The following is a 15,443-nucleotide window of genomic DNA, read 5'->3' as shown; positions in this document are numbered from 1 at the left end:
CCTGGGGCAGGAAGTGAGTGACGTCACAGCGTGATCTCTCGAGAACACGCTGTGTGTCTGCACTGCCAGAAGCTGGGCGTTCTGAAGAGAAGTGGATGATACTTCTATACACAACGCCCAGCTAGTAAAAGAAGTAAAAACGCCCAGATGTAACTAACACAATACACGCCCACTTGTACTTTAACTTTAAACACGCCCAGTTGTACTTCAGAAAGCCTCATTTACATAAATATAAAAATGGTCATAACTTGACCAAAAATGCTCATTTAAAAAAAAACAAAAAATAAAAACGTTACTCTTATCTACATTGCAGCGCCGATCTGCTGCAATAGCAGATAGGGGTTGCAAAATCTGGTGACAGAGCCTCTTTAAAGAGGATCTGTCACTAGTTTAGTAATGCCCTATCTCCTAGCTAATGTAATAGGCGCTGTCACACTAATAATGCCAGTGAAAATTTTATTTGAAAAGTTATGAGATATTTTCTAAATATGCAAATGAATCTATACTAGACAAGTGGGTGTCAACACCAGCGATTCTGCTAAGGTGGAGCGACCTCACAGCCTCTGACCTGTCCTATCAGAATGAAGCTGCTTCACACACAATGTGAGACCATGGCTGGAGAGAAGGGGATCACTTCAAAACAGCCATATCTCGGGCTGTGGACCACCTAGCAGCATATGAAAGATGAGATTCTCATCTTTCATATTGCACCAGGATCGCAGTTCTAGCTGTGAAACAACCAGCGGGATCCCCACTTGAAAACACAGTCAGGGATGGAAGCTGTATACTATATGATCACACTGTGTTGCTGGGCTGGGAAGAGGAGAACTGTATGAGGCTGATTGGACAATGTCATACAAAAAACATTACACCGCCCAGAGTAAGAAGAAAAGGGTCACCTCCCATTTGGCAAGTATAGCCAAATTAGCATATTTATTATTTGCAAAGTTATGTGCATTTTTCTAAACGTTTTTGGAAAAAAATAAGAAATGAATGCATGCGGCCATGTGCACGGCCCGCGATTTGCGGGCGACACTCCGTGGCTGTCCGACCTGAAAATCACGGCTGTGCACAAGGCTATGGTCGTGTGTATGAGGCCTAAGACTGGTACTACAATTACCATACTAGAAATGAGGCTGCATGAACATTGTGCCACGAAGTCTGGTACCAACATATCAGGGAGAGCTGAACATACAATAGGAGAGGGAGAGGCAGCTTTTAACTGATTCAGACACACACAACAGCTCCTGTTTTCAGACTTTTTTTTAGCAGCTCGCAGTTTTCGCAGCGTTTTTTCTAAAGAGTCAATGAAAAACTGCTCCAAAAACGGCTCAAGAAGTGACATGCACTTCTTTTTTGCGGGAGTTATTTTACACACAGAGAGGTATAGTAGAGTACCATAGACTGCTATGGGTGACATATTACATATTATCCATAAAATTCAGAGGTTGTACACAGCCGTAATACACCAGTGTCAACTCACAATAGAGTAGGTGAAATCTGGGGCAAATCCAAAACACATCCTCGACTCTGAAATCCATGCAGATATTTTCCCATGTGCGTGAAGCCACACCGAAAATCTGTGAACATTGCCTAACTCAAGGAAACTAAATATTTTAGATAATCAAGAGCCATGTATTCTACGCCATGAGACCATTTGACCGTTAGTGACCCAACAATATGAACTTTCATAGACCTGAATAAAAAACATGTAGACATCCCCTATAAATAAAATCCAACCTGGCAATCAGCTGATCGCCAAGGTTCCGATTTTTAACCCCTCCCTCTATGACGGCCATATGCCCTAATACTATGGACAGTGGTTGTCATTAGACACCCCCATTAAAGTCACCAACAACACATTTTGAGATACCCCGACTACCAGGCTTCTTAAAATTGATCCAGCCTTGTTTTAAATTGGGAAAATGTATGGACGTTTTCTGGATTAAATGCTCTTCGGTATTCTAGATTATGCAATATGTTGAAATTCTTACATCTTCACATATAACCTAAATATCCCATTATTATTTTGTAATAAAGTTCTATGACCAGAATCCACACGATAAGAATGGGAAAATCTCAGCACGGAATTTCATGGAAACCTGTCCGAACACGAATGCCCATCTCTCCATGTGTGAATGGGGACATTAGAAATATGTGCTCTGGCAGAGTATGGGGATCAATCTTCAATATGCAAGTGTAAGAAGTGAAGTGACAAACTTATTTTATGCATTTCAAAGTAAAAAAACTGGAAAATCTGCATTGGAATGGTGACTTAGCTGGAAAAACCAATAGTGTTCATAAGTGCTTACAATTGTACCAAGATAACCTTAGAAGACCCTTTCTACCTTTCTTTTAACGAACACACATTTAATCTGCAAAAGAAAAAAATGATATGAACACCTTTGAAGATTTTTTTTTTTTACTAAACTATATTAGTGTTCTGTGCAACTTTGTATTTTTACACGACCGTGCTGGATTTTAGCACGACCACGTTCACTTTCATTAGTTGCGATTTTAGCAGCACAACATTGCGATCTTAGGTCGCGTGGCCACAAGGTGTCGTGTAGCCCTAGCTTAACCCCTTAATGACCGGGCCATTTTGCGCGTTAATGACCAAGGATTATTTTTTGTTTTTTCACACTCGCATTCCAAGAGTCTGAACTCTTTTTTTATCCCGTCGACATAGCCGTATAAGGGATTGTTTTTTGTGGGACGAGTTGTATTTTGTAATTGTACAATTTTTAGATGCTTATAACATATTGATTAACTTTTATTAACTTTATTTTAGGAGAGTATTGAAAATAAGCAGCTATTCCAGCATTAATTTTCACGTTATAAATTTACGCCGTTTACTATGCAGCGTAAATAACATGTTAACTTTATTCTATGGGTTGGTACGATTATGGGGATACCAAATATGTAGAGGTTTTATATGTTTTTTCTACGTTTGCACAATAAAAACCCTTTTAGAAAGAAATTACTTGTTTTCGCATCGCCGCGTTCCAAGAGCCGTAACGTTTTTATTTTTCCGTCGATGTGGCCGTACGTGGGCTTGATATTTGCGGGACAATGTGTAGTTTTCATTAGTACTATTTTGGGGTACATAGGACTTCTAGATTAACTTTTATTTTATTTTTTATGGGGGGAATGGGAGGAGAGAGAATTTTGCCGTTGTTTTTTGCGTTTTCTTTGGACGCCGTTCATCCGGCGGTTTAATTGTGTTCATTTTATTGGTCAAGTTGTTACGATCGCTGGGATACCATATATGTGTATGTGTGATTTGTTTTGACAGTTTTACTAAATAAAACCACTTTTTGGGTCAAAAAAGTAGTTTTATTTGACTTCGACTAATATTTTTTTTTTTTTTTCACGAACTTTAAAGTCCCATCCGCATATATAATGCTTTGGTATACTTAGTATACCGAAGCATTATTGCCTGTCAGTGTAAAACTGACAGGCAACCTATTAGGTCATGCCTCTGGCATCGCCTAACAGGCAGATGCTGAAGACAGACCTGGGGGTCTTTGTTAGACCCCCAGCTGTCATGGAAACCCGACGGCGACCCGCGATTTGTTTGCGGGGGCGCCGATCGGGTGACAGAGGGAGCTCCCCCCTCTGTCAAACACATTAAATGCCGCTGTCACTATTGACAGCGGCATTTAATGGGTTAAACTGCCGGAATCGGAGCGCGCTTCGATTCCGGCAGTTGCAGCAGGAGCCAGGCTGTGTATAACAGCCGTGCTCCTGCCGCTGATCGCGTGGGTACACTGGCAGTACCCGCGCGATCATAGGCGGATATATCCGTCCTTCGGCGTTAAGGAGTTAAGAGTCGCCTAAGTAACCAACTAGACCAGTTGTTTCATTTTCAAACGTGTACTACACAAGTGAGAACTGGAACCGGATTCTTAAATGGGCAACTAACACTGTCTGCATTAGACCCCCATTGTATAAAAAATAAATAAAACCGCGATTTCAAATTCGACAATCCGTCTTAGTGGATACAATTCTGTCCATGTTCATATGATGGACACACAGATGCACGGATTGTTATAGTTAGGCTATGTTCACACCTGGGTTGGGGCTTTCTGTTCCATCAGAGGAGCAGAAAAGGAGAAAACCAGAAGCAAAGATTCCTTTGCACCACAGAAACCACTGGCGGCCGACGGAACCCATTTGATATCAGTATGTGCGTGGTTTTACTGGAAACAAATAGCGCAGCATGCTGCGCTATTGTTTCTTGTAATCTCCGCCGTATCGTCCAACGCAGATGTGAACAGAGCCTTACAGTATATGTATTAGAGCTGTCTTGTAATGGACTGTGCTCACCTGTGCTGTCCATCACATGACCATGGACAGAATTTTATGCAGCGTTCGGAAACAATGAATGTACCGGCTAAATAACAAGCAGAGATGATTGCCATAATATGAACAGATTTGTAAAACGTCTGGAAACCAAGCTTAAAACGTATGTAACAAAACAAGGCAACTTCGCAAACAATAGATAAAACAATAATTTGATAAAACAATAGTACACATTATGTAATTTTACAAAACAACTCTTAGGGTATGTTCACAAGACCAAGTTTCAGACGTAATTATGTAATTTTACGCCCCGAATTCTGTCTGAAAAAACAGCTCCATTACGCCGACAAACATCTGCCCATTACTTTCAATGGGTTTTATGATTACTGTGTCAACGACCTGTCATTTTATGCGTCGCTGTCAAAAGACTGCACGTAAAAAAGACGGCTCGCCAAAAGAAGTGCAGGACACTTCTTGGGACGTAATTAGAGCAGTTTTTCATTGACGCCATTGAAAAAACAGCTCCAATTACGTCCGTAATGGACGCCGCTAAAAACACGAGTACGAGCAATTACGTCTGAAATTCAGGAGTTGTTTTCGCCTGAAAACAGCTCCGTAATTTCAGACGTATTTTGCGCTGTCGTGTCAACATACCCTTAGGCTCTGTGTTTCAGTTTATAATAAAAACCAGGACGCAGAGCAGGATCCATCGCATGACTGATATCACCCGCACCCAATAAACCTCATTTACTTATGCAGCGCTATTATCCTCATCAAATATGATGGAATCTGTGACAAACGCTCTGAATTGAGCCACCGACCAAGATGTGAACAAAGCCTTAGTCATTTTAGACCACCTTTCATAACCCCATAGCATAAAATAACAAATATTTCCTACATGTACAACACTCCTTCACCAATATAATGCAAGGCCAAAACAAAGCATATATGCACATGTGAAACTCAGAGAACATGAGAATTGGCGCACACATCTTTAAAGAGAACCTTTCACCTGCCCATACATGTGCAGCTGAGTGCACCATGTGATAGGCAGGGCTGCACAAACCTTGGGTCACTTTACTTTTTTTCTACCCTCCCCCGTTCTTTAGATATCGGTGCCGTTATATTTGGCGGGATGAATAGAGGAGAGCGCGCGCAACTCCGTCACCACCAGAAGAGGAGAAGGTGAATTCTTCTGTTCCATGGTGGCGGGCGTATCGTCAGCAGCGGCGTCTGACCTGTGCGCGCCGCATGCAGGCACGCACTCTCACTCACCAGCTCTCGGAAGACAAGGACGGCAAGACTGATCTCTCGCAAGAGCTCACACGGTCTTGTCGACATTGTCTGCTGAGAGCTGAAAAGCGAGAGCGCGCGCGCGCATGGCCCCGACGCCACTGCTGACTATACTCCTGCCGCCACGGTACAGAAGAATTCACAATCTTCTTCTCTTCTGTTCCGTGGTGGCGGTGGAGCTGCGCGCGTGCGCACACGCTCTCCTCTCTCCAGCTCTTGCTGTGACACTGTCCGTAGCGGATTGGACAGTGTCACAGCAATGCTACACGCCCACTTGCTAATTACACAGCCCATTGACAGTTCATGATTTAAATATCAGGCACCAAATATAAAACGGCACCGATATCTAAATAACGGAGGAGGATAGGAAAAAAATGTAAAGTGCCCCAGGATTGGTTCAGCCCTGCCTATCACATGGTGCGCTCAGCTGCATATGTATGGGCAGGTGAAAGGTTTTCTTTAATATCCATGGACATTGCCTCAGATTGTATCAACTCCTGTTCTGCTGTATAATGATGCAGCAAGAATTTTCCAGCAACGTTGCCTTACCATATGGTTTAAGTATGAATATCCTCTTTATAACTCCTGTGAAAACACTGAAAAGAAGTTTACCCAGACGACTGTATGCTCCATAAATTACAAGCCTTCATAAAGCTGGAAAGTTTGGCGTTCCGTCCATCTCTTGAGATACAGGACAATACATTCAGGTTAAACATTAGGATCGGTGTAAGGATACGTGTAGAGTTCCATGTATCTGGATTTTGCCATACTCTGTCGAGTGTAAACTTGTTGGATGCCGGCCCGCAGGTCATCCCAGATCTGGTCCAAGCCAATCTGTTTAAGTCCATGAGGATTTTGACTTCTGTTGGATGACATTTTCACCTTTTGTTTTTTTGTGTCGTGCCCAGTTTAAAGTCCTTTAGTGCAAAAACGTCTTAATGTGAACTAATTAATCCTCCATAAGATGTCAAAATGATGGCACATTCCAAACTATTAGAAGATACCTTGGGGTTACAAATGGTCTCTGTCAGAAAACCTGAAAACGACACAAAGAGGAAAGATTAGACATTTGTGGTTGCAGCGATGTTTGTCAAAAACCTATATTGTATGACGTCAGAACACACGAACAACAAGACTGAAGTTGGGGAATTCTTTCCCATACATTCTTCCATGGGGAGCCTCCTCACGATTCCAGCACTGTAAAAAAATATATATTTTTATCTCCAACACCCACCCCCCCCCCATATCCCGCTACAGCCCCCGCTCCATTTGGCACCTAATAATAATTTTTTGCAGTGCTGTAACGCTGTCCAATCAGAGCAGACAACCTCACAGCGACGCAGGAAACCCAGTCTGATTGGACAGCGTCACATCGATGCAGGATGCAACGCCTACTGAGTAGAGGTGAGGTCTCCTGCTGTCACTTTACTCAAAATTATCATATTTGGTGCCAAACTATAAAAAAAAAAATATAAAACTTTTTTTTACAGCGCTGGAATCGAGAGGAGGTGGGGAATAAGAGGAGGAATGTGGTTTAAAAAAAAAAAAAAACCTATGAGAGGTCCTCTTGAATACGACTAAATTAACTTAATACAACTCAATTGATATTTATCTTCTGTCAACCAAATAACCTTCTTAGTACATGCTGTTCCTCTGTTATTACTCCTGGAAATGTATGAATATATTGATAACTGGGTGTTACCATTCCTCATGTCAATAAGGTGTGTCCTTTCTAGAATAATAGAGGAGGGACCAGACATTGCAGTTTTAATGCCGCATTTTGACACAATTGAGAAAATGATGGCGAATCTTTCATCGGAGCGATACATGTGCACACCACAACCGGATCATCAGCCATAGGAGTGTCAAATTGTGTCAGGGAATGCTAACAGAGTTTTTGAAATATACATACATTTCCAGAAAGAGTAACAAAGTAATGAGAGGATGCTCCGGCATGGTAACTTCATAAGAAATACAAGTATTTACTAAAACAGAATCAGAAGCAGACAGGTCCTCTTTAACTTTAAGGGGGAGTTCACACTGAGTTTTTTTACAAGTTTTTTGACGCTGAAACCCCGTGTAAAAAAATGGCCGAAAATGCCTCCCATTGATTTCAATGGGAGGCGGAGGAGTTTTTTTTCACGCGAGCGGAAAAACCGGCTCGCAGGAAAAAGGGACATGTCCTATCTTTGGGCATTTAGGCCTCTGACCTCCCATTGACATCAATGGAGGCAGAGAAAGCGTATTTCGCTGCGTATAATGCCCGCGGCGCTCAATGGTCGCAGGCGAAAAACGCCGCGAAAATCGGCGTGCAGGCAAAAGGAAAGTCTGCCTCAAAATTCCAAACAGGATTTTGAGGCAGATTTTCCACCTGCAAAAAACTCAGTGTGAACCCAGTATAAGGCTATGTTCACACGGAGTATTTTGGGGGAGGAATATCTGCCTCAAAATTCCGTTTGGAACTTTGAGGCAGATATTCCTCTCCCTGCACGCCGATTTTCGCAGCAATTATCGCGCCGTTTTTCGCCCGCGGCCATTGAGCGCCGCGGGCATAAAACAGCGAGATATACGCTTTCTCCTGCCTCCCATTGAAGTCAATGGGAGGTCAGAGGCGGAAGCGCCCGAAGATAGGGCATGTCGCTTCTTTTTCCGCGAGGCAGTTTTACTGCTCGCGGGAAAAAGACGCCGACGCCTCCCATTGAAATCAATGGGAGGCGTTCTCGGGCCGTTTCTGCCGAGTTTTGCGACGCGGTTTCCGCGTCAAAAAACTCGGCAAAAGACCCCGTGTGAACATAGCCTAAAGAGGTGCTGTCACTAGTTTAGTAATGCCCCATCTCCTAGCTAATCTAATAGGCGATGTCCCATTAATAATGCTAGTGAAAACTGGGTCAAAAACGTTTATTTTAAAAGTTATAAGCTTTATTCTAAATATGTCAATAAACCTTTGTTAGACAAGTGGGTGTCACAGCCTCTGACCTGTCCTATCAGCATCAAGCTGCTTCACACAGTATGAGAGACTGGAGGGAAGGGGGATCACTTCAAACAGCCATATCTCGGGCTGTGGACCACCTAGAACGATGGGATGAGAATCTAATCTTTCATATGACACAAGGATCGCTAGCTATGACACAACCGGAAATACCGCCAGTTGAATACACAGTCGGGAATGGAAGCAGTGCACTATATGATCGGGATGTGTTGCTGGGCAGGGAAGGGGGAGAAGCTGATTGGACAATGTCATACAGAAAATATTACACCGTCCAGAGTGAAAAGAAAGTGTCACCTCCTATTAGGCTATTAGAGCCACATTAGCATATTTAGAAAATGCTCAACGTTGGAAATAAACATTTTTGAAAATAAATCACACTGTAGTTATCAGCATCTTAGTGTACATTAGATTAGTTAGGAGATGGGGAATTAATAAACTAGTGACAGATCCTCTAACAAAGTTTGAGGGGTCCTTATAAATGAACATCTACCAGAAAAAAACCCCCCCCCCAAAAAAAAAAAAAAAACTACCTTGTGCCTTTGTATAAGATGAACACTTTAAAAAGCACTGGAGGTGAAAAGACAGCTGAACCCTTAACCCCTTCAGGACCAAGCTCATTTTTTCAAATCTGACGTGTCACTTTAGGTGGTAATAACTTTGGAATGCTTTTACCTACCCAAGCGATTATGATTGTTTTCTTGTGACATATTGTACTTTGTTGGTGGAAAAATGGTCGATAAATTCATTGCTTATTTGTGAACAACACCAAAATGTAGAGAAAATGTGAAGAAATTATGATTTTTCTAATTTTAAATGTATCTGCTTGCAAAACAGATAGTAATACCACACAAAATAGTTACTAGTTAACATTTACCATATGTCTACTTTATGTTTGTATTGTTTTTTGAACATCCTTTTATTTTTCTAGGACGTTACAAGGCTTAGAACTGTTACACTTTGTTAACTCTGTTAAATTTGATACAACGCATCGGCTAATTTGGCCGATGGACTCATAACATCTTCTGTATGATATACGAGATTTTATACTGCCATTTATGTGTTTCATTTTACTGACGGAATGTATTGCTTCACTTAAATTTCCTTTTATTTTGAAAACCAATAAAATGTTTAAAAAAAAAAAAAAAAACACCCCATTTTGAAAACTGCACACCTCAAAGTATTCAAAACAGCATTCAGAAAGCATTTTAACCCTTTAGGCGTTTTACAGGAATTGAAGCAAAGTAGAGAGTAAATGTACAAATTTAATTTTTTTTGCCAAAATTCGTTTGTAATACATTTTTTTCTGTAACACAGAAGGTTTTACCTGAGAAAGTAGCATTTTGACCGCACAGGTTTTTTGGTGAACTTATTGGAGTTAGTCTGTGAAGATTAAAATCTACTTTATTTTATAAAAACAACCAAAACATAGAATTTTCTAATTTTTTTAAGGAATAGAGGTGAAAAAGGACCTCAACATTTGTAAAGCAATTTCTCCTGATTATGGCAATACCCCATATGTGGTAATAAACTGCTGTTTGGGCACACGGCCGGGCTCAGAAGGGAAGGAGTGCCATTTGGATTTTGCAGCTCAGATTTTGCTGAATTGGTTTCTGGGGGCCATATTGCATTTGAAGACTATACCCCTCAAAGAATTAAATTAGAGGTGTAGTGAGCATTTTGATCCCTCAGGTGTTTTATAGATTTTATTAGAATTGGGCCGTCAAAATGAAAAAAAAAAAATTTTTTTTTACAACAACATCTAGATTTAGCTCCTAAATTTTCATTTCCACAAGGAATACAGGAGAAAAGGCACCCCCAAAATGTTACACAATTTCTCCTGAGTAGGGAAGTGCCCCATATGTGGTTGTAAACTGCTATTTGGGCACACGGCAACGGTCTAAAAGGGAAAAAGCGGAATTTAGTTTTTGGAGTGGAGATTTTACAAAATTGATTTTTAGTGCCATGTTGCATTGCATTGAGGTACCAGTACAGTGAAAACCTCTGAGAAGTGACCCCCATTTAGGAAACTACACCCATCAAGGAATTTATGTAGAAGTGTAGTGAGCATTTTGACCACAAACCATTTGCAGAAATTAGTACACCGTAGATGTTGCCGATTGAAAATTGCCATTATCCAGATATGCTATTTCGGTGCTCAATGTGTTGTGCCCAGCTTGTACCACTGGGGAGACACCCCATAAATTGTTAAGCGGTTCTCTAGAGTACAGTAATACCACATATGTGGTCATAAACTGCTGTTTAGGCAGACTCCCAGGCCCATAAGGATCGCCATTTGGCTTTTGGAGCGCAGATTTTGCTCGGTAGTAGTATTGTTTAGTGTTTTACTGGCGTTTGTTTATAATGTGGGGACATATGCAAGCGGTGCGCAGCACTTCAGGGTATATGCAAGCGGTGCGCAGCACTTCAGGGTATATGTAATCTGTGAGGAGTACATCAGGGTATATGTAAGCTGTGAGGAGTACATCAGGGTACAGTGAAGGAAATAAGTATTTGATCCCTTGCTGATTTTGTAAGTTTGCCCACTGTCATAGACATGAACAGTCTAGAATTTTTAGGATAGGTTAATTTTACCAGTGAGAGATAGATTATATAAAAAAAAACAGAAAATCACATTGTCAAAATTATATATATTTGCATTGTGCACAGAGAAATAAGTATTTGATCCCCTACCAACCATTAAGAGTTCAGCCTCCTCCAGACCAGTTACACGCTCCAAATCAACTTGGTGCCTGCATTAAAGACAGCTGTCTTACATGGTCACCTGTATAAAAGACTCCTGTCCACAGACTCAATTAATCAGTCTGAGTCTAACCTCTACAACATGGGCAAGACCAAAGAGCTTTCTAAGGATGTCAGGGACAAGATCATAGACCTGCACAAGGCTGGAATGGGCTACAAAACCATAAGTAAGACGCTGGGTGAGAAGGAGACAACTGTTGGTGCAATAGTAAGAAAATGGAAGACATACAAAATGACTGTCAATCGACATCGATCTGGGGCTCCATGCAAAATCTCACCTCGTGGGGTATCCTTGATCCTGAGGAAGGTGAGAGCTCAGCCGAAAACTACACGGGGGGAACTTGTTAATGATCTCAAGGCAGCTGGGACCACAGTCACCAAGAAAACCATTGGTAACACATTACGCCGTAATGGATTAAAATCCTGCAGTGCCCGCAAGGTCCCCCTGCTCAAGAAGGCACATGTACAGGCCCGTCTGAAGTTTGCAAATGAACATCTGGATGATTCTGAGAGTGATTGGGAGAAGGTGCTGTGGTCAGATGAGACTAAAATTGAGCTCTTTGGCATTAACTCAACTCGCCGTGTTTGGAGGAAGAGAAATGCTGCCTATATATATATATGTAATCTGTGCGGAGTACATCAGGGCATACGTAATCTGTGCGGAGTACATCAGGGCATACGTAATCTGTGCGGAGTACATCAGGGCATACGTAATCTGTGCGGAGTACATCAGGGCATACGTAATCTGTGCGGAGTACATCAGGGCATACGTAATCTGTGCGGAGTACATCAGGGCATACGTAATCTGTGCGGAGTACATCAGGGCATACGTAATCTGTGCGGAGTACATCAGGGCATACGTAATCTGTGCGGAGTACATCAGGGCATACGTAATCTGTGCGGAGTACATCAGGGCATACGTAATCTGTGCGGAGTACATCAGGGCATACGTAATCTGTGCGGAGTACATCAGGGCATACGTAATCTGTGCAGAGTACATCAGGGCATACGTAATCTGTGCAGAGTACATCAGGGCATACGTAATCTGTGCAGAGTACATCAGGGCATACGTAATCTGTGCGGAGTACATCAGGGCATACGTAATCTGTGCAGAGTACATCAGGGCATACGTAATCTGTGCAGAGTACATCAGGGCATACGTAATCTGTGCAGAGTACATCAGGGCATACGTAATCTGTGCAGAGTACATCAGGGCATACGTAATCTGTGCAGAGTACATCAGGGCATACGTAATCTGTGCAGAGTACATCAGGGCATACGTAATCTGTGCAGAGTACATCAGGGCATACGTAATCTGTGCAGAGTACATCAGGGCATACGTAATCTGTGCAGAGTACATCAGGGCATACGTAATCTGTGCAGAGTACATCAGGGCATACGTAATCTGTGCAGAGTACATCAGGGCATACGTAATCTGTGCAGAGTACATCAGGGCATACGTAATCTGTGCAGAGTACATCAGGGCATACGTAATCTGTGCAGAGTACATCAGGGCATACGTAATCTGTGCAGAGTACATCAGGGCATACGTAATCTGTGCAGAGTACATCAGGGCATACGTAATCTGTGCAGAGTACATCAGGGCATACGTAATCTGTGCAGAGTACATCAGGGCATACGTAATCTGTGCAGAGTACATCAGGGCATACGTAATCTGTGCAGAGTACATCAGGGCATACGTAATCTGTGCAGAGTACATCAGGGCATACGTAATCTGTGCAGAGTACATCAGGGCATACGTAATCTGTGCAGAGTACATCAGGGCATACGTAATCTGTGCAGAGTACATCAGGGCATACGTAATCTGTGCAGAGTACATCAGGGCATACGTAATCTGTGCAGAGTACATCAGGGCATACGTAATCTGTGCAGAGTACATCAGGGCATACGTAATCTGTGCAGAGTACATCAGGGCATACGTAATCTGTGCAGAGTACATCAGGGCATACGTAATCTGTGCAGAGTACATCAGGGCATACGTAATCTGTGCAGAGTACATCAGGGCATACGTAATCTGTGCAGAGTACATCAGGGCATACGTAATCTGTGCAGAGTACATCAGGGCATACGTAATCTGTGCAGAGTACATCAGGGCATACGTAATCTGTGCAGAGTACATCAGGGCATACGTAATCTGTGCAGAGTACATCAGGGCATACGTAATCTGTGCAGAGTACATCAGGGCATACGTAATCTGTGCAGAGTACATCAGGGCATACGTAATCTGTGCAGAGTACATCAGGGCATACGTAATCTGTGCAGAGTACATCAGGGCATACGTAATCTGTGCAGAGTACATCAGGGCATACGTAATCTGTGCAGAGTACATCAGGGCATACGTAATCTGTGCAGAGTACATCAGGGCATACGTAATCTGTGCAGAGTACATCAGGGCATACGTAATCTGTGCAGAGTACATCAGGGCATACGTAATCTGTGCAGAGTACATCAGGGCATACGTAATCTGTGCAGAGTACATCAGGGCATACGTAATCTGTGCAGAGTACATCAGGGCATACGTAATCTGTGCAGAGTACATCAGGGCATACGTAATCTGTGCAGAGTACATCAGGGCATACGTAATCTGTGCAGAGTACATCAGGGCATACGTAATCTGTGCAGAGTACATCAGGGCATACGTAATCTGTGCAGAGTACATCAGGGCATACGTAATCTGTGCAGAGTACATCAGGGCATACGTAATCTGTGCAGAGTACATCAGGGCATACGTAATCTGTGCAGAGTACATCAGGGCATACGTAATCTGTGCAGAGTACATCAGGGCATACGTAATCTGTGCAGAGTACATCAGGGCATACGTAATCTGTGCAGAGTACATCAGGGCATACGTAATCTGTGCAGAGTACATCAGGGCATACGTAATCTGTGCAGAGTACATCAGGGCATACGTAATCTGTGCAGAGTACATCAGGGCATACGTAATCTGTGCAGAGTACATCAGGGCATACGTAATCTGTGCAGAGTACATCAGGGCATACGTAATCTGTGCAGAGTACATCAGGGCATACGTAATCTGTGCAGAGTACATCAGGGCATACGTAATCTGTGCCGAGTACATCAGGGCATATGTAATCTGTGCCGAGTACATCAGGGCATATGTAATCTGTGCCGAGTACATCAGGGCATATGTAATCTGTGCCGAGTACATCAGGGCATATGTAATCTGTGCCGAGTACATCAGGGCATATGTAATCTGTGCCGAGTACATCAGGGCATATGTAATCTGTGCCGAGTACATCAGGGCATATGTAATCTGTGCCGAGTACATCAGGGCATATGTAATCTGTGCCGAGTACATCAGGGCATATGTAATCTGTGCCGAGTACATCAGGGCATATGTAATCTGTGCCGAGTACATCAGGGCATATGTAATCTGTGCCGAGTACATCAGGGCATATGTAATCTGTGCCGAGTACATCAGGGCATATGTAATCTGTGCCGAGTACATCAGGGCATATGTAATCTGTGCCGAGTACATCAGGGCATATGTAATCTGTGCCGAGTACATCAGGGCATATGTAATCTGTGCCGAGTACATCAGGGCATATGTAATCTGTGCCGAGTACATCAGGGCATATGTAATCTGTGCCGAGTACATCAGGGCATATGTAATCTGTGCAGAGTACATCAGGGCATATGTAATCTGTGCAGAGTACATCAGGGCATATGTAATCTGTGCAGAGTACATCAGGGCATATGTAATCTGTGCAGAGTACATCAGGGCATATGTAATCTGTGCAGAGTACATCAGGGCATATGTAATCTGTGCAGAGTACATCAGGGCATATGTAATCTGTGCAGAGTACATCAGGGCATATGTAATCTGTGCAGAGTACATCAGGGCATATGTAATCTGTGCAGAGTACATCAGGGCATATGTAATCTGTGCAGAGTACATCAGGGCATATGTAATCTGTGCAGAGTACATCAGGGCATATGTAATCTGTGCAGAGTACATCAGGGCATATGTAATCTGTGCAGAGTACATCAGGGCATATGTAATCTGTGCAGAGTACATCAGGGCATATGTAATCTGTGCAGAGTACATCAGGGC

General features: G+C 42.7%; 1 protein-coding gene across 2 annotated transcripts in view; it reads right to left on the bottom strand.

Annotated features, from left to right (window-relative positions):
* The window catches only part of CUL1 (cullin 1), a 96,690-nt gene that overhangs the window by 47,569 nt on the left and 33,678 nt on the right, over positions 1-15,443 (bottom strand). For both annotated transcript variants that reach the window (XM_075827071.1, XM_075827070.1), the window contains exon 2: positions 6,335-6,634. In XM_075827071.1, coding sequence (XP_075683186.1) covers positions 6,335-6,474 — 140 coding nt within the window. In that variant the 5' untranslated portion in view covers positions 6,475-6,634. The remainder of the gene's footprint in view (positions 1-6,334; positions 6,635-15,443) is intronic.

This window comes from Rhinoderma darwinii, chromosome 5 (genome assembly GCF_050947455.1).
Source record: "Rhinoderma darwinii isolate aRhiDar2 chromosome 5, aRhiDar2.hap1, whole genome shotgun sequence".
NCBI lineage: Eukaryota > Metazoa > Chordata > Amphibia > Anura > Rhinodermatidae > Rhinoderma > Rhinoderma darwinii.
This window is presented reverse-complemented; position numbering and strand designations above follow the sequence as displayed.